The sequence below is a fragment of the Eupeodes corollae genome, chromosome 3, assembly GCF_945859685.1.
Source record: "Eupeodes corollae chromosome 3, idEupCoro1.1, whole genome shotgun sequence".
NCBI lineage: Eukaryota > Metazoa > Arthropoda > Insecta > Diptera > Syrphidae > Eupeodes > Eupeodes corollae.
In genome coordinates, this window is record NC_079149.1 from 59,532,360 (window position 1) to 59,551,184 (window position 18,825).

The following is an 18,825-nucleotide window of genomic DNA, read 5'->3' on the forward strand; positions in this document are numbered from 1 at the left end:
AAATTTAAAATTACCAATAATATTTTGCATATAATGAAATACTTCGATTTCAAAATTTGTCAACGAGATTTTTCGTGGAAAACCAATTTTTACCAATTGTAGTAGCATTTCTTAAAAGTTTGTATTTCTTATATAAACAAGTACAAATTGAATGAATGAAATTAATTTGAAGTCAATTTATTCTATTGGTCATGAGATATCGAACCGAACATCAATTTTTACCAAATTTGAGTACTATTTTTTGTAGTTTGTATTTTTTTGTATGCAAAACAAACCGACTGTTGAATTTTCATAAAAAATTACTGTATGTCGAAAGCAATATTTTCTTTGAGATAAAATTAGCTTGAAGCTAATATTTTCAGTTCTTGAAAAGATATTTGAGTAGAAAATCAATTTTTACAAACTTTTAGTCATTTTTTTGTTTTTATTTTTGTTAAAGAACTGCCAATCGATTTTTCTCAAAATTTTACCAGATGTCAAAAACGTTATTCTTCGTTGCACACAATTATTTTGGAGATAAAATCATTTCTTATCGTAAAATATTTGATGTGACAAATCTTTTTTTTTCAGTTTTCTTGATTTATATAATTTCGGCAACGGCCTAGCCACTGATAAAGCTTCGTTTCTCATCGATCACCGAAAACAAGCATCAGTGAGCGTGGTTAGTAGAAATATGGGGGACCGTCTCGAAACCTACCGCGTGCTGTAGTCGTGTGTTCTTTCTGCCTGTTCTTTCTCTTCTGTCCTCCTGTCTTGTATTAATGTCTTGTGTTGTTATCACCTTACAAAGTCTAGTCGCTCAAGGTATTGTGTTCTCTACTCTGTACATCTATGTGCTGAGTAGTGTGTAATGTAATGTACTGATTTATATAAAAAAAGGAGGCTGGGATGCGACCCACACTGATAACTTCCCATCCCGTCTGTCGATTTGTTTTGCTTAAAAGTTTGTCTATATGTACTCGTATCAATTAATACCAAATTTGCGTACTATTTTTTGTAGATTTTATTTTTTATAAAAAAACGGGCTATTGGATTTTTATGTAAAAATTATTAAAACGAAAACAATATTTTCTGTGAAATAAAATAAGTTTGAAGCCATTATTTTTAATTTTTGAAAAGCTATTTGAGTCGAAAGTAAATTTTTACCAAGTTTTAGTAGGTATTGTTTTTTTTTTGAGTTTTATTTTTTGTAAAAAAACTGTCAATTCAAATTTTTTAAAAATTTTACCAAATGTTGAAAACAATATTTCTTATAAGATAAAATTAGTTTGAAGCCAATATTTAAAATTTTTGAAGAGATATTTGAGTCGAAAATCAATTTTTACCAACTTTTATACATATTTTTTCAGGTTTTTATTTTTTGTAAAAAAACTGTCAATTCGATTTTTCTCAAAATTTGTCCTAATGTTGAAAACAATTAGTTAGAACCTATTATCTCAAAGTTTTTAAAAGATATTTGAGTCGAAAATCATTTCTTACGAACTTTTGTTAATTTTTTTTCGGTTTTTTAATTTTTTATACAAAAACTGTCAATTCGATTTTTTTCAAACTTTAACTGAATGTTAACAACAAGATGTTTTGAAAGATAAAAATAAATTAAAGCCAATATCTCAAAGTTTTGAAAAGATATTTGAGTCGAAAACCAATTTTTACCAACTTTTATACATTTTTTTTAGGTTTTTATTAAAAAAAAAAAACTGTCAATTAGATTTTTCTCAAAATTTTATCAGATGTCAAAAACATTATTCTTCGTTGCACAAAATTGTTTTAGAGATGAAATCATATTTCAGTCGTAAAATTTTGTAGGTGACAAATTTTTTTTTCAATTTTATTGATTTATAAAAAAAAACGTTATATTGATTTCTTTCAAAAAATAATACCTGTTTGGTATCACGTTACAATTTATTATATAAAATTTAACTCAAGTCTCTACCGTTTTTCGTTCGTAAGATATTTAGGGTTAACCAAAATGTTCACCTGGTAGAAAAAACCACCCAGGCAATTTTTTTAGAGCCCTTTCTGCATCTTTCTGCCTTTTTATCTATACACCAAAATTTATTTGAAGTCGATATCTCTACTGGTTCTTGATCTAATTTCGATGAAAAAAACTTCCGGAACTTCCTAAGGGAAGTTAAAAGACAGTTCCCGATGGATTTGTTCATCTAACTTTAAATACAAATATTTGTTTATAAAAACAAATTATCGCTTAAATATAAAGAACAATAAGTAAAGAACCCTCAAAATATTCTCATTACCTTTTACTTTTTAAAAAGTATGAGTTTCAGAATAAACTCATCCCAACACAATAAATTGATTCACTTTATTTATTTCAAAATCGCCATTTTGGCTGCATTTTTAAATGTGAACTTTTTAATTGTTGACACAATTTCAATCAACATTTTTAAAATCTTTAAGCTTTTTAAATCTCCACCGACCGCGACATTGAAAAGTTAATCTAAAATTTAAACAAATATGAACCGTAATTGTTTGCAATTTTTATTTGGCATAATACATTTATTTCTACATTTCAATATATATATATATATGTTTGTTTGTTTGTTTATTTTCTTAAAATTAGTGTTTTGTTTTTTCTTGTCTACAAAAGCACACAAATAAAGCATTTTTTTCCCTTCAATATAATTTTACTACGCTGCGCGTAACATTATACAATTTACAATACAAATTAATGATAATTTATAACTACCTACTTTATAAAATTAATACTTTTTTATCGTTTATTATTTTTTTTAATTAAAATATAATTAAATGAAACTATAATATTAGAACAAAATAAAATTAAATTTACGTTTTTTAATTCGTTTTTGTTTGTTTGTTTTTTGTGTGTTATTCGTTTTGCGTTTTTTGGTTGTTTGAAGAATATATTTCTGTTTTATGTTAAATATTTTTTTTTTTAATTTTTGGACACTTAACACTTAAATTATTGTCATGTTTTCTGTTGTTTATTTATGTCTGTTGAATTGTCTGTGTAAATATGTATTCGATTTTACTGTGTGTGTACATTATATACTCCACGTCATTTAAAAAGAAATAAAATTTATTACAAAATATGAAGGTTTTTTTTTAAGTTTTTAAAATTCTGGTATTTTAAAATCCGTTAAGTCATTTTCCGAAAATTGGCATTTCACGCAAATTTAAACATTTGGCTTTTTGTATTTAGAGGGTTTTATTTGAAATCTCTCTCAAATCTCAAGAGAAATTTCTTTTCCTTCAGGAAAATTAAATGCGAATTGATTCAATTGGGGTTGAATTTTTGATAAAGAATATTTTCTTCCGAATATTTCCTATGAACGTTTCCGTCGGAAACTAATTCATCATTGGAAAACGATTTTCCGTAAGAAATAGTCTTTATAAAATATTTTATTTTTACTTTTTAAGAAAGATTTATAAAGCACCGGCAGTAAATTTATTTGGTTGGAATTAAAAACAAATTTTTGTATGAGATTCCCGGTAAGAGTTTCAACGCAATTACGCGAAATTCTTCAGGATTTTTTCCCGCGATATTTTTCCTAGACGAAGGAAGCTTTTATTCGTAATTGCCCATTAATATTTCTTAAAATAAATAAATTGAGTGGCACAACAGTCTGTTGTGAACCAGGGCCTAGTGACTTACAACTCTCAACCATTCCTGTGTGCGAGTACTGTTGTCAGGAATTAATATATTTTTTGTATGGGCTCTTAAATGTGTGCAATATTTTAAATGATTAAATTTAAATTTAAAGTAAAAAGCAGTAATCGAGTAACAATATATGACATTTTTTAATGCTATTAGGTTTATATTTACTCGACATTTATGGCTAAGATTGTGTTGTAAGATTTACGGGTTTCCAATTTAGAAGCTTATCAAGCAGCCTTCAAATCGAGAAATATAACTGTGTACAAAAAAAGTCTTCTTAATGCTAATAAATTTCTCGAGTTTTCCGACTTTTGACCATTTTACTTTTAGCGGTCGAAGTCGAAAAGTTTGATTAATAACCATGTCAATCTGTGATATCTTGTATATGATGTTAATTTTTGATACAAATTTATCAGAAATTTGTAAATCTGGTTTTACTTTTTGTCAGGTTGTTTGTTTGTGAAATTTGTATAAAATTTTAAATTACAAAGTTTGGCTAAATGAAAAAAAAGTTTTGTTCTCTTAAATGACGTAGAGTTTTTGTGGAATGTGTAGTTTTGAAAATTTTGTGTGTTTTTTTTAATATACAGCGCTTTTCTTCAGAATATTAATATTTATATATTGTTTGAATATTATATTAATTAAATAATTAACATAAAACTCATAATGGTATGTATGTATGTATTTATAATATAAATATATCATTTTGTATTTGTATGCGTTCATGGATACTTTTTGAACTTTTATTATTTTAATTTTGTTTTATTTTTGTATGTGTCGTGAGTTCTTTTTAAATTTAAAATAAATTTCACTGTGATGTATGTTTAAATAAATTTAATAAAAAGAACTGATTTATAATGTTTTTTTTTTTTTCATTTTGTTTAAATGTTCAAATTTGAAGGTATGTATATTGTTTTTTTTTTTTTAATTTTCAATGTTTATAAATATTTCTTCTTTGTATTTACAAATAATTGGCATATGTTTTTCTTTTTTAATTTTATTTTATTTTGTTTCAGGCAAAAATCACATTAAAAACTGTATAACATTTGAATTATATATATATTTTTTTTGTATTTTTGTTGTTTGTTTAAATTGCAGGTACCATTTAATACACATTTTTATCAAGCATTTCTACTCACATAATGTTGATTATAATAATTATTGTTCTACTGTATGTATTTGTATATATAATATTAAATATGTTTTTCTATTCATTTATGATATGATATTGTCTACATTTTCATTTCTAACAAAAATTCTAATATATTTTTTTTTTATTTTTTTTGTATATATTTTTTTTTGGAAACATGCATTTACAACAAGAATAGTGTTAGTTATCTACTTTACTTTTTTTTAGCTTTTTTTCTTTGCTATTGTGCTCTTAACATTAAATGCTGCGAAAACTATTGTTAAAATTGTTGGCAATGTATTTGTATTGAAATAAAAATATATAAAAATAAAATCTTATAAGAACATGCATAAAAATATAGATTTTTGTTCACACGTGATAAAATACTTTTGAAAGGTTTGTATTCTGCTATTAATTAAAAACTGCAGGTTTTTGGTGTTTGGTCAAACATTTGATATTGATTTCAATTTTGCGATGAACAGTGTTTCGCTTGAAATCCAGCCTTTCTCACCGAATCTTATCGAAGATATATACATAGTCCAAAAAGTCTCCATTCAGTAGCTTTCTTTTTGTTGATTCTGAGATAAAAATACATTAAAAAAAAGTGTTTTGAAAATCACAATCAACATTTTTTTAATTTGTTAAAAAGGTAAAGGTGGAAACTATTTTTTTTCAACGTTTGGTTTTAACATTATTTCTTACTACTTTTTTTTAAACCACTAAAATTATAGAGACTTTTTGAACTAAGCGTAGTTACAGAAAAAGGGCTGATTTGCTCTTTTTAAATCATGTTTGACAATTTTATGATTTAGATAGTTAAAAGTTCAAAGAAGTGGAGTTTTGCTATTTTTAGTGGAAAACGTTTCAAGTTAGGAAATTTTCTACCAATAAAAACCTCTAACAGCTTTATTATGAAACTCTTAAATTTTTCTAAAATATAACTTTAAAATCAATCGTTTCTTAGTTCGATAAAGAATGTAAACATCAAACATATTTCTATTAAAGGATTTTTCAATAAGAGGTTTCATTTTAATTAGCCCACTATTTTGGCAGTTTTCATTTTCGAAGCAATCAAGTTTTGATGTTTGATATGTAGAAACTGTGTTAATACAAAAATAGAGTAACACAATCTTTAACAATGCATTGAAAATGTTAAAATTCACTTCACTTGTGGTTTTAAAATTTCCCAAAAGTTAATCGCTTTTGATTCGTTGTGAAGCACCTTCTCCTGCTGGCCTTGCTCAAGAACAATTATCAGGTGTACTGGTCTGTACGTTCCACACAGCAACGAAACTATTGCAAAAATTACAAATTTAAAAGTTTCCTGACCGTGTTATTTCTCGAATAAGTGACTTAACACCTTTAGACTTTTATCTTTTTGGTCCCTCGTAAACGATAAGATATATGCCAAAGCTCGAAGGGACATTTTATGAAAAGGATATGGTGACAGTTGTGGAAATCCTTTATATACTTTTCATATGACATGTTAAAAATGGATTTTTTAAAAATATATACATAATTTCAAAAAATATCTTAATAACTTCTTACAAATTTCTTAGTGTATAAAGCGCATTACAATCTTAAACTAGAGGTTAAGTTGGCCTGTTTATTTTTTCTTCTTTTTCCTTTGAAATTTAGTTCCCTGCCAGTTGATCCTCTCTCTTCAAAAGTTTAATTTAGACTTTTTTAAAATTATAAATTTGAATTTTTTGGGCAAATACTTTTTTGTTCGTATTTTATCACATGTTAAACAAAATATCATTAAATTATAAAATTGCTTTGCAAAAAATATATTTTACATACAAACTATGGCATTTTAGTTTTTTGTTTTAGTATATTTTCATTTGTGTAGTATATTTGGCAGTGCTGACAATAATATACATTTGATAAAAACATAAAATATTTTATTTGTTGATTATTCTAAAATAAAACAAAAATCTATTTATAATTAAATCAAAAGTAAATTAAGACACTTTTAAATATGTAACACAACCATATCTATTAAAACAAAAATAATTTAACTAAAATAACAATACAATTTAAATATTTTGCTTATAACATAAAAGTATTAAATAAATATTAAAACAATTTTAATTAAAATAAAATATTTTTAAAACATAAAAACAAGTATAAATAAAACGATTGCAAAATAATAATTCTTTTATCTTTTCGCTAAGCAAAAAACATTATTTTCGGCAAACGATTTTGTTTAAAAAATAGCAAAGAAGCTGAGCCCCAAAAGCTTTGTTGTCTTTTAAACAAAATCTTCTCTTTCCTAAGGATTTGCCATTGCACCAGGACCTTGGGCAGCTTGTCTCTTCAAATCCGATCCAATGAGAGCTGTAACAACGGTTCCAACACACATCATTACCGCCATTGTAACATTTGCCGGTACATCACCATATGTACTTAATAATTCTGAATAGAGCATTGTAAAGGCAATGCCAAAAACTTGTGCAGCTGCATTCAATAAGCCAGCGGATGTTCCCTCTGGTTCGGGATAAGTTAGCTCGGCTCCGAATTCAAAGCCAACCGGAAGGTATCCTGTCATGAAGAAACTATAAGGGAAAGGAATAAAAAAACGAATTTAAATTATTTTCTGCACAGTTAAACTTTGAGACATAAATGTTTAAAAATTATATGGTGTGTATTATTTTGTATCTCTTCCATGTATTTTTTTTCTTTTTAAATTTAAATGTAATTCAATTTCTTCAACAATTTCATCTGATATTCACTGTGGCGTATGTGGAATATTTTTATTTTTGTTTTTTCTGCAACAATTTTCTTTCTGATTTTTTTTTTGCTTATAGCTTATGTGATAAATAGGTATCTACTTATTTTGTTTTTTGAGGATTCATGAAATTCTGTTAGGGCATCCTTTTTTTATCATCCTATTTACCTTACGAAAGGGCACCCGAGTGGAACGGCGATGATTAGAGTTTTTTTTATTGTTACCTTTCTGGGGATTATTCATAAATTCATGTTTTATTCACTTTAATGGTTTCTACTGGACAAGCATTTTATTTTATATACAAGGTAATTTATAGGTGATGATTTTGGTTTTATTATGTTTGCTAGATGAGGTGTTGTGCGATGTTATCAAGAATTTCTAAGACGAGCGTAAAATTGTGTTTTCTATTGATATCATTTTTATTGTCTGACTCAAGTTCAAAGGACAATTTAATGTTAGTTTATTTCTAATTTAATTTATGCATTAAAAAGATATTTTGTTGAAGAAGCATGAAATTCTATTGTTTTTAATGTTTTATTGGAGGTATTTGTTTTGTAATGTGCTATTAAAGGTAACTTTATTGATAAGAATTTCTCTCTTAACATAAAATTAAGTTTTTTTTTTAATGATAAAAGGGAAGTCTAATATTCGTGATGCTGAGTTTTAAAACAAGATGGGTCATAAATGTTAAGTGGTTTTTAAAAATATTTGGGCATGAAGAAAAATTTTTAATTACTCATATCTTTTATTTTAAAGGTTGCAATTTAAAATAATGGTGGACTCTACGATGTGATTGTTGCCTTAGAGTTCATTTAAAAATATGGATATAGCTCGTATTTTAGATATGAAGAACCCTAGATCAAGTGTAATATTTTATTTATACGACACCATTTGAAGAAAATCTGATTCTCAATAAAAATGAATGGATTCTGTGGATCCAACAAACCAAATACAAATTTTTTCTTTTGCGTCACCGAAAAAAACTGTTTCTTGTGAGAAAATCGACAAATACTCTAAGAGTTATTCTTGAGATGCAAAGTATTTCTCCAAAAAGACTTTTGCGTTCATCATAAATCTGTAGATCCCCTCTATTTGTGAGATAACTCGCATACAGAAATAGTCAGTAACTAGGCCGAGCTGTAGCGCCATCAAATTTATTTTTGTTTTTTTTTGAAAATACAAATGTACAATTTATTCCGCTGGTTGATAAGATTTTCTTACTAGTGATAAAATTTCATGTTTCCAAACGTTTTTCTTTTCAAAACTATGAAAGTATAAAATTCAAGGATTTTTTCAAAACTTTATATAGAGTCAAATAAAGACTCATAACTACTTAAAATTTCCAGAAGATAATTTAGATACGAAAATGATTAAGAAAGATTTGTAATTTGCATTATCATCACACAATTTATTTTTAAAGAATATTTTAAGTTAAACTTAGCCATACAAACCCCGTTTTTGATTGTTTTTAGCATTTTTAAAGGGACATATTTTAATAAACTGATGTGATAGAAAAATTGAAGACAGGTCTAGAATTAAGAACATCTTAATACTTTAAATAAGTATTGTTTTAGTTGTGAGGCAGAAAAAATAAGTATGGTAAACATTTTGTAATAATTGATCACAACCTTCTTAAAAGCTCCTTCAGTAAAGATGAACTAGACCTTTCTGTGAATCATCTCAACGAAGCCTTCAATGAATCAATGAGAACTTCATGCTCTGTAACCATTTTAAAGGGTAAAAAGAAACCTCATTGGTGGCGTTAAGAACTAGAACCATTCAGAAAGAGCTGTCGCAAACTCTTCTATAGATCTAAGTACACTAGATCTCCTGCTGACTGGGACTTATATAAACAAGCTCTACAGCATTATAAAAAAGAATTAAGAAAGAGTAAGAGGTCTTCTCGGAGAAACTTTTGTGGTAAAATAGAAAATAGTTCAAAAGCCTCAAGACTCAGGAAAATTATCTCAAAAATTCCAACAATACCCAGTGCTTTAAAGACAGAAGCAGGCACGTTGACTATCATAGACGAAGAATCTCTTAATCTGTTATTAGACACCCACTTTCTAGGAAGCTCTAACATACTCAACGACTTAACATCAGAGTCTCAAGCTTCTACAAGCGATTTAGTTGATCTAATAACGCCTGAAAAACAGGCATAACTTAAAACCATGTCTCATTTCCACAGCTCAACGTGCTTACTCTAAGGGAAAATCAGTAGAATCAGCACTTCATTCGCTGGTACGTATTATTGAATATTCCCTCGAATACAAAGAATATAACTTAGTAGCGTTCCTAGATATTGAAGGAGCTCATGCTCAAAAGCAGGACAATAACTTCTAGCATGAGAAGTTTTACTACCACCAGATCGGTGAATCGATTCAAGGTGGGGTCCTTTCGTCTCTTTTATGGAACATGGTAGTAAACGACATACTAACATCATTGGAAGTAGAGGGTTTCAGGGTGATTGCTTATGCTGTTGACGTTGCAATATCTGTATCTGGGAAACACCCCCAAGTTCTCTCATAACTCCTACAAAATGCCTTAAATAGGCTAACAAAATGGGCAAGGAAATGTGGCTTGGTCGTCTATCCACATAAAACAGAACTAATACTCTTTTCGAGAAGGTAAACAATTCCTCAGATTAGCCCACCCAAGATTAAAGGAATACCATTAAGCTCTTCCGACCAAGCTAAATATTTAAGCCTCATTTTAGACAAAAAACTAAATTGGAAGGCAAATATTTATGAAAGAGTAAAAAAGGCTACTGTAACGCTTTTTACTTGTAAAAAGGCAAAAGGATCAAAATGAGGCGTCTCATACACTTCGGTAATCAGACCGATACTCATTTATGGAGTTGTCGTATGGTGGACCGCACTGGACAAGATGGTAAATCTAAATAAGCTCATCAAAGTCTAGCGGTCAGCAGGTATGTGCATCACAGGAGCACTTCGCTCAACACCAAACACAGCACTGGAAGTGCTTTTAAACCTAACACCTCTTGACAACTTCTCCCTTCAAAGACCGATTACGGAGTTGGAAGTGGTATTTATTCAGAACAACTGAATCTCAGTCTATCATATAGACTTCCCAATCAATGTAGTGTATTCCAGGCAGAAGTAATGGCGATTAAAGAGGCACTATCCTAGCTCAAAGTAAACGTTATATCTTGCAAGGATATACGAATCTTCTCGGACAGCCAAGCCGCTCTTAAATCTCTCGCGTCTGTCTCTACAAACTCTCAAATAGTCCACGATTGTCGATCATCTCTGAATGAGATGAAGGAACAGTTTAATATTCCCTCATTTGGGTGCCGGGCCACAGAGACATTCCGGGAAATTGCAAAGCCGATGAGCTCGCCAAAGCGGAACACTTCTGCCTAATGTTATACAAAAACAGAACATAGGAACACCACTTGCTGCATGAAAATATATCTTCTCAAACAATATGCTCTAGAATCAACAAAAGCTAGATGGTCACAGAGTACCACCTGCCTAGCAACCAAGCAAATATGGCCAAGCATAGACTTAAAACGGTCAAAAGGCTTGATATCCCTGAGCAGACAAAGTATAAGCTCTACAATTGGAGTAATAACAGGACACTTCCTCATGTAAAGACATGCTCTGAGGCTAGGGGTCTACACAAATGACTTCTGCAGAAGCTGCAAGGACGAGGAGGAAGAGGAATCAGTCCAACACCTTCTATGTACATGTCCAGCACTCTCCATTAGAAGGAATAACTTTCTCGGTAATCCCTTCTTCAATAATATAAGTGAACTGGCAACGATTGACACAAAATGTCTTTCTAACTTCATTAAAAGTACAAAATGGTTTTTTTAAGTTGATTAATCTCCTATGAGTAACCTCATTAGTGGTATTACAATGGAACCTTGAGGTCTAGGTGAGTCAATGACATCTGGACAGCCACTCCAACCTAACCTAACCTTGTAATAATGGTAAAAAATTTGAGCTTTTGCAATTTAGTGAATTTAAAAATTGAAATCGTGTGGCTAGCCCAAGTGCAACTAGGAATACTTCCGCTGAACCTCAAAGTTTTGACTTAAACTTTTTGGAGTTTATGTAACACAAGAACTCAAGAAATTTGATCATCATAAATGCGTACACAAATGATATGGGTTTTTATAAAAATTATCTCAGTAACCAGATCACCAGCGGCTGTGTTATATCTCGATAAAATGATTATATCTTGCAATTTAATACTTCGATACTTTTCCAAGTTAAAGATATGATCTATGCCACTTTTCAACAATCTATTTAAGACTTTAAAGATTATTGGAAAGATTCTTGAAACTATCGAGGACATACCTGCCCAATTGTGTGAAATGCTCATGAAAAATTCCAAGAAAAGGCTATGGTGTTGCACTGATAGTCCTAAAAACCACGTTAATGAAATACATAAAGTGCCATAAATCAGAAATTGTGTTCCAAGGATTAGAAAAGGTTTCTGTAGAAATACGAAACAAAATGTTTAACAAGTGATCAAAACGGGTAACAGAAATTCAACCCGTCGGCTGTCAAATTTGAAGAAAAATTAGTTAGGTTAAGTTAGGTTGAAGTGTCTATACGGGATGAAGTACTACACAGTGAGACTAGTTGTTACCCCATTGTGAATCTGCATGAATCTTAAGTCCTTTTTCTGAGTAGAAGAAGAATTTCCTGCGTAGGTCTTTCGTTTGTGTGTTACAACAGGGCATGTACAAAGAAGTTGAAGAACTGCTTCTTCATCCAAATAGGTTCTGAAAAAATCATATAAGAATACGTCTAGCCGCCAGGAGTGTTCTTATTAAGCACTATCCGGCCATTTTATCGTGCTTATATACAATCTGCTAAAGAGATATCAAAAACCTTGAGCGCTTTAAATCCAGAATAGGCCAGATATTCCCCCTGTTAATGGATTTTTTTATAGAGCCTTGACTTACTCGTATAAAAAGCTTACACTTAGCGATTAGTATGCCAGCGTTAGCCAGACTTGATATGGGTAGTACTGAACAATTTTCTGGAATGTAAATGAAAAGTGCATGTTAAACTGCTGTGCTGTTTGTAGAGACAGAATCCAAACGTTCAATGCATGAATGTCTGAGAAAATCCGAACGTTTTCTTTGAGCTAGGACAAACCTACTTTTATCATTAGTTCTACCTGGAACACACTACAGTGATTTGAACGGCTCCTTTAACCCTTTATTAGATTTTGATCCATCTGTAAGGAAGTGGATTGACTCCTCTTCTAGCAATGCCCTATTATCCTATAAATATCTGGGGTGCACAGAAGTCTATCGAACTGTAGTAGGGGGATAGTGTGGTCTGTGTAATTTGGAATTCTTAGGCAGAAAGTACTATATATATAATTTCTCTACAAATGCCCACACGAGGATATTCAACTGAAGTAAAAATATTCCTTATCAATAAAATAGCCAAAAACCCAATATATAATTGTGTTTTTTTTCTTTAAAAGATGAGGGTTCAAGAAATCTATTGCTAAAATTTTCTCTAAGAACCATTTTTAAAGTGGTACTTATGCTGCTTCAGCTCTAGTTTTACAAATGTCTCCTTGAATTTACTGTTTATTTTAATAACTTAACCCTGAGAGATAGATTAAATTAAACTGCTGATAATGAGCGCACGTAATAAATCCTAGATAAACGAATAGGTATACATAAATATATTGCAATCTCTTTTTGTTTTCATTTCAACAGAACAAGTATACGCCACAGTGTACCACTTGAAAAACCCTTTGAAAATATATATGTACTTACCCCAATAACGATGCTGTTATGTAAACAACAGCAATATGCCCGGTATCCAATGTGAAAGAAAATACCCACATCCCCACCATGGAAAAAGCGTAAACAGCTAAAGTTGTTTCCCTAAAGAAAACAAAAACGAAATGAAAAAAGATGATGATAGGTTACTCCATGATTATATAGAAATATGAAATAGTAAAAGTTTTTCTTTTTTTTTTTTAAGTTCCAAATCGCATGATAGAAATAATGCTTTAAAAATAGGATTATTTTCCAACGTATTTTCTTATAAATTTTATATTTCAAGGTGGAATGTCTTTCTAAGATTGTTTTCTATTTCTGTTTTTGTCTTTCGAAGTTCCTATTCTTATTACAAGAAACCTGTAAAACAGACCTTTTTGTGTCATGTCACTTCAGTGCATTTTATAATGAAACAAATGTACCCTGGATGTCTGTGGTGTTAGGAACTTTTCTCTCCCTGCGAAGATTAAAGTTCGATTTGTTTTGCAGGAAGTTGTCGGAACTTTCTTGACACGAAGAAGTTGGAGCACTAAAAGTGTTCACCTCTGCATGAGATATGTATATGTTTTTTTGAAATTTTACAAAAGAACTCAGGCTCCATTGAAGAACGAACTTTATCATCCAGGTATCTCTAGCTCTTCTCTCATAAACGAATATCCCTGTTAGTCTTTGACACTTAGCAAAATTTATCATGCAAGAGCTTAACTTTGAAGAAAACACAAAGTTTCCAAGTACATATAACTTGTTGGTTGTACTTACTTAAATCGATGGGTTTTATCTAAAACTATTCCACACACGACGGAGCCCAGCATGCCAGCCAACACAATGCACAATCCGATGCGTCCGGTGTCAACCTCATGTCCAGGATAATATTTCAACACCACCTTAAATGAAAATACATGAAAAGAATGAATACAAAACAACCCCCTTCAACATAACAAGGTCAACAACAATTAGCCCCACACAAAGAACTAATTAACATCATAAAACCATATAATTACCGGATTGAGAAGCGTAGAGATGGCGTAGAACACACCGACATTCATGCCATACGACGTCAATAATAAAATATAATTTTTATTCAGGACGAGATTCTTTAGTGATTGCATGAATGTTGATTCCCCATCTGCGTTCGGCTGAGTTGCCTCTTGGGCTGCTGATGGTGGCGTTGGCGGTCTGTCTTGGAAAACTAATTATTTCCCGGATAACAGCATAAAGTGAAACATGAAAAAAGCGAAATTGAAAAAACGAAATGAGATACAAAAATAAAACAAAATGAAAAAATTGCACTATCTTCCGGAAAATTAAAAAAAATTTAGGTAGATAAATAAGCGGAGTGCGATGGTTGAGGTGTACTCTCTGATGAGTGTACTCTATACTTCGTACTATAATATTTATGCTTACACAAGACCATTAGAACAACGAGAACCGTTGTTAGTCCAGCGACCAAGTAGAACATGAGTTTCAGATCGGCACCAATTTCATCGAGGTTGTCCGAGTTGGAGACAAGCATCGGTGGCAGGACAAACCCAACAGCGATTCCAAGCTAAAAAATGAAATACAAAATTTAAATAATCTAAAATATGTTTGTTCTTAAAAAAAATTAAAATAAGTTCATACAAAAATATTAGGTTGACACTATGTGACTTCTTATTGGCTGGAGTTGGAAGGCAATGCACTTGGTCAACATTATCTAAGCCATTTGGTTATACTCAATTAACAGTACATATCTTAAGGAATGGTGAAACTAATAATTTTGCTCATATATTTAGTACACCAATACTTCAAAACGAGGCTGAATTGAATTCGCCCATATCTGTTACTCACGGCCTCTATGTTGAAAGAGCCTTTTATGTTCTTTACGAATTTTTCGCTCAATATTTTTTTTTACCAGTTCAAAGAATTTTACCAAAAATTGTATAAAAATTAAATTCGTGACATTCAATTATTATTACATGAATAACTCATCATCAATTTTATTTTATTTATTAAATAAGTTAAATTCTAACGTTAAGTTTCCAATATTTCCTTTGATCTAAATATAAAACTAACATGATTTTAACCACTTACAGCAAAACAATTAAATTTTAAGCTTGCTGATAAATTGATTAAGAGGACTGTTAGCGCCATAGTTTGATCTGCTAAAAATTGTTCTAAGGTGTAAATTTCCTGATTCAGATTGAAATACAGGCAACAAAGAATAGATGGATACGAAATCGTTCTGATCAATACACGAGCTATAAAGAAGAACTTAAAATGCTCTTTGTCCCCAGAGAGAGACAGGAGACTTATCAAGGGAAGCCGTTGGGTCTATGGAAATAATAAAAGTCTTCGGCCAGCGGAAAAAAATGAATTCAAACCCTAAAAATCTACGTTGAAAATTTTCTATTCTATCAATATGATCGGAATAGTACGATTCAAGCGTATTCAAGAATTGGCTTGACTAAAGAAACATATAGAATTTTAATAACGGCTCACGGAACTCTCAAGGAAATCTTTTGACGAAACCAAATAATATAGTGAACAGTATTATGACCCTTGATGGAATTCAACAATTAGAAGAATGTTGACATCGTTTGCATACATTACCGATATAGAATTATTTAGAACAGAACATTAATAAATAAAGTTTACCAACAATGGACCAATATGACACCCTTTAGGTACATCAGAATTGACTTTAAATTGACTTGGAGGGTTACGACGATACTTAGATACGACGAAATCCGCAAAACGAAATGGTTGGAAAGTTCAGTTTCACAACTTATTTTGTGAAATGCTTTGCTAAATTCTGTAAAGATGCAATCGACTTGAAAGTGTTTTTCGAATGCAACAAACAAAAAGTAGAGAATTTTAAAAAATAAGTTATTGTATATTTTTTCACAAACCGTAGTGATTTTCACACAAAACTTCGAAGTCAGTCTTAAAATAATCTACGAACATGTTCGAAATTGACTGTGCAAGACGGCTTGAAGAACTTTTAACGGTCTTGTTAGCTGCTAGATATATTTAAAACATTTAATTTTTAGATCACACTCAGTGTTAAAAATTAATTGAGAGCACAAAAAGTTTGAATAAGTTATAAAGTCGTATTGCAGTTCTTAGCAAACTCTAAGGGTCTCATTCATATTCTATGAAGTCAGTATTGATGTGAACACTCTTGAATTATTCTATGATGATATTTTGCAAACAAAAATAATTTTTTAAAGATGCTTCTAATATTTCAAACACTTACAAAATTATTATTGCGTTATTTAGACCTGAAAACCCTTTAAAAGTAGTTTTGTTGTTAGACAAAATTTGAAGAAATTTAATAATGTGTAGAGTTTTACAAAATCGTGCCAAATCAAATTGATAAATACGAAAATCAAAGCTGGACATTTTCAACCCATCTAGGACAAAGCAAGAAATTCGTCATGTTAATTTCTGTAACACTTCAGAAATCACAAAAACATTCATTCAATGATAGATGATTGAAATTTAGAAGCAATTTATTAGCAGGCCAGGAGATTTAATGGTTTATCTAACCAGACAGTGTAAAATACATATATAAACAGTCTCGGATCTTGGAGAAAGTATTGCACTTGATATTTTAAAAGTGTATGTGATTTTAACTTCCCATAGGAAGTTATTGTAATGGGTCCGATTTGTCGAATTAATAATTTTGACATATCTCGACATTTCAAGGTCCCTAGAGTCGAAATAAGAGATTTTTAGAAATATGTATGTATGTGTGTCCGTGTATACGTACGTTCGTACGTCCGTACGTTGGCGGCGTTTTTTCGTCGTCCACAGCTCAAGAACCAGAAGAGATATAAACGTCAAATAAATTTTGTTATACAGATAATAATGCAGAAAGTTGCAGAAAGGGGTTCAAGAAAATTGAGTGGGTGGCTTGTTTTACCATAGCAGTTTAAAACATAGGTGCAAACTTTGGTTAACCATAAATATCTTACGAACGAATGACGCTAGAGACTTGCATCAAATTGTGTATTGTAACGTGATACCAAACATGTATATTTAAAAAAAAATAAAATCAACTTTTTTTTATAAATGAAAAAAAAAACTAATCAAAACAATTAATAAAAGTTGGTAAAAATTGATTTTCGACTTAAAAATTTGCCCCCCCAATAATTTTACGAATAAAATGATTTTATCTCCAAAACAATTATGTGCAACGAAAAATAATGTTTTTAACATCTGGTCAAATTTTGAGAAAAATCAAATTGGGAGTTTAAAAAAAACATTACTCAAAGCGGAAATTAAATTTCAGCTCAAAAATTTAAGATTATGGCTTCAAAGTTATTTCATCTTAAAAAAAATATTGTTTTCAACTTTTTGTAAATTTTTTAGATAAATTGAATTGGCAGTTTTTCTTACAAAAAAATAAAACTTAAAAGAAAATTTAACAAAAGTTAGTAAAAATTGATTTTCAACACAAATATCTTTTCAAAAATTTGACATTATGGCTTCCAACTAATGTCATCTCATAAGAAATATTGTTGTCAATATTCAGTAACATTTTGAGAAAAATCTAATTGACAGTTTTTTTACAAAAAAAAAACAAAAACCTACAACAATTTAACAAAAGTAATAAAACTTATTTGCGACTCAAATATCTTTTCAAAACTTTGAGGTATTGGCTTAAAACTACTTTTATCTTTTAAAAATTATTGTTTTCAACATTCCGTAAAATTTTGGGAAGAATCTAATGGACAGGTTTTTAACAGAAAATAAAAACCTTCAACCAAATTAAAAAAAGTTGGTAAAATTTGATTTTCGGCTTAAATATCTCTTAAAAAATTTAAAAAATTGGCTTTAAATTAATGTTGTCCTATAAAACAACATTAACATTCTGTAAAGTGTTGAGAAAAACCGTATTGACAGTTTTTTTTTACAAAAAATAATAAAAACAATACTAAAACTTGGTAAAATTTTACTTTCGACTCAAATAGCTTTTCAAACATTAAAAATATTGTCTTCAAACTTTCAGTAGTTTTTTTCAAAAATCCAACAGTCCGTTTTTTCATAAAAAATATAATCTGCAAAACAGTACTCAAATTTGGTAAGAATTGATGCTATCTCTCAAATTAATTTCACTTATCCAATTTGTAAAAATTTAAGAAAAGCTACTTTAATTGCTAAAAATTTATTTTCGACTAAAAATCTATTTAACAAAAATAGATTTTAAAGCTAATCTATTTCTTAAAACACAAAATTTTGTTGGTAATTTTAAAAATTTTAGAATAATTGAACTTTAAACTTTTTTTAACTCAACACGAAAACCTACAAAGTTTTAAGCAAGTCAAATCGATACGCGGGATGGGAAGTTATCAGTATGGGTCACGTCCCAGCCTCTTTTTTTCATTGGAATCTTCATACCAGTTTATTACAAACCGTATTGGCCTGAAAACTACTAAACAAATGTATATGACATTTCTCAGGGCTCTGTTTTGTCTCCGAACATTTAGATTTTTCGTTTGAAACTTTTAATGCAATAAAATGTACGTTCATATTTGTTTTCACACTTTTATCTTTCGAACGTGGAACTT

At 29.9% G+C, this 18,825-nt stretch overlaps 1 protein-coding gene across 8 annotated transcripts in view; it reads right to left on the reverse strand.

Moving 5' to 3' along the window:
* Nucleotides 1-5,211: 5,211 nt before the first annotated feature.
* The window catches only part of LOC129949467 (feline leukemia virus subgroup C receptor-related protein 2), a 162,859-nt gene continuing 149,245 nt past the window's right edge, over nt 5,212-18,825 (reverse strand). For 7 of the 8 annotated variants that reach the window (XM_056060950.1, XM_056060949.1, XM_056060948.1 and 4 more), the window contains 5 exons: nt 14,678-14,819; nt 14,275-14,462; nt 14,033-14,157; nt 13,268-13,378; nt 5,212-7,321 (listed from right to left, as the gene is read on the reverse strand). In XM_056060950.1, the coding sequence (XP_055916925.1) occupies nt 7,039-7,321; nt 13,268-13,378; nt 14,033-14,157; nt 14,275-14,462; nt 14,678-14,819 (849 nt within the window). In that variant the 3' untranslated portion in view covers nt 5,212-7,038. The remainder of the gene's footprint in view (nt 7,322-13,267; nt 13,379-14,032; nt 14,158-14,274; nt 14,463-14,677; nt 14,820-18,825) is intronic. The other variant, XR_008782039.1, reaches the window with a different exon arrangement.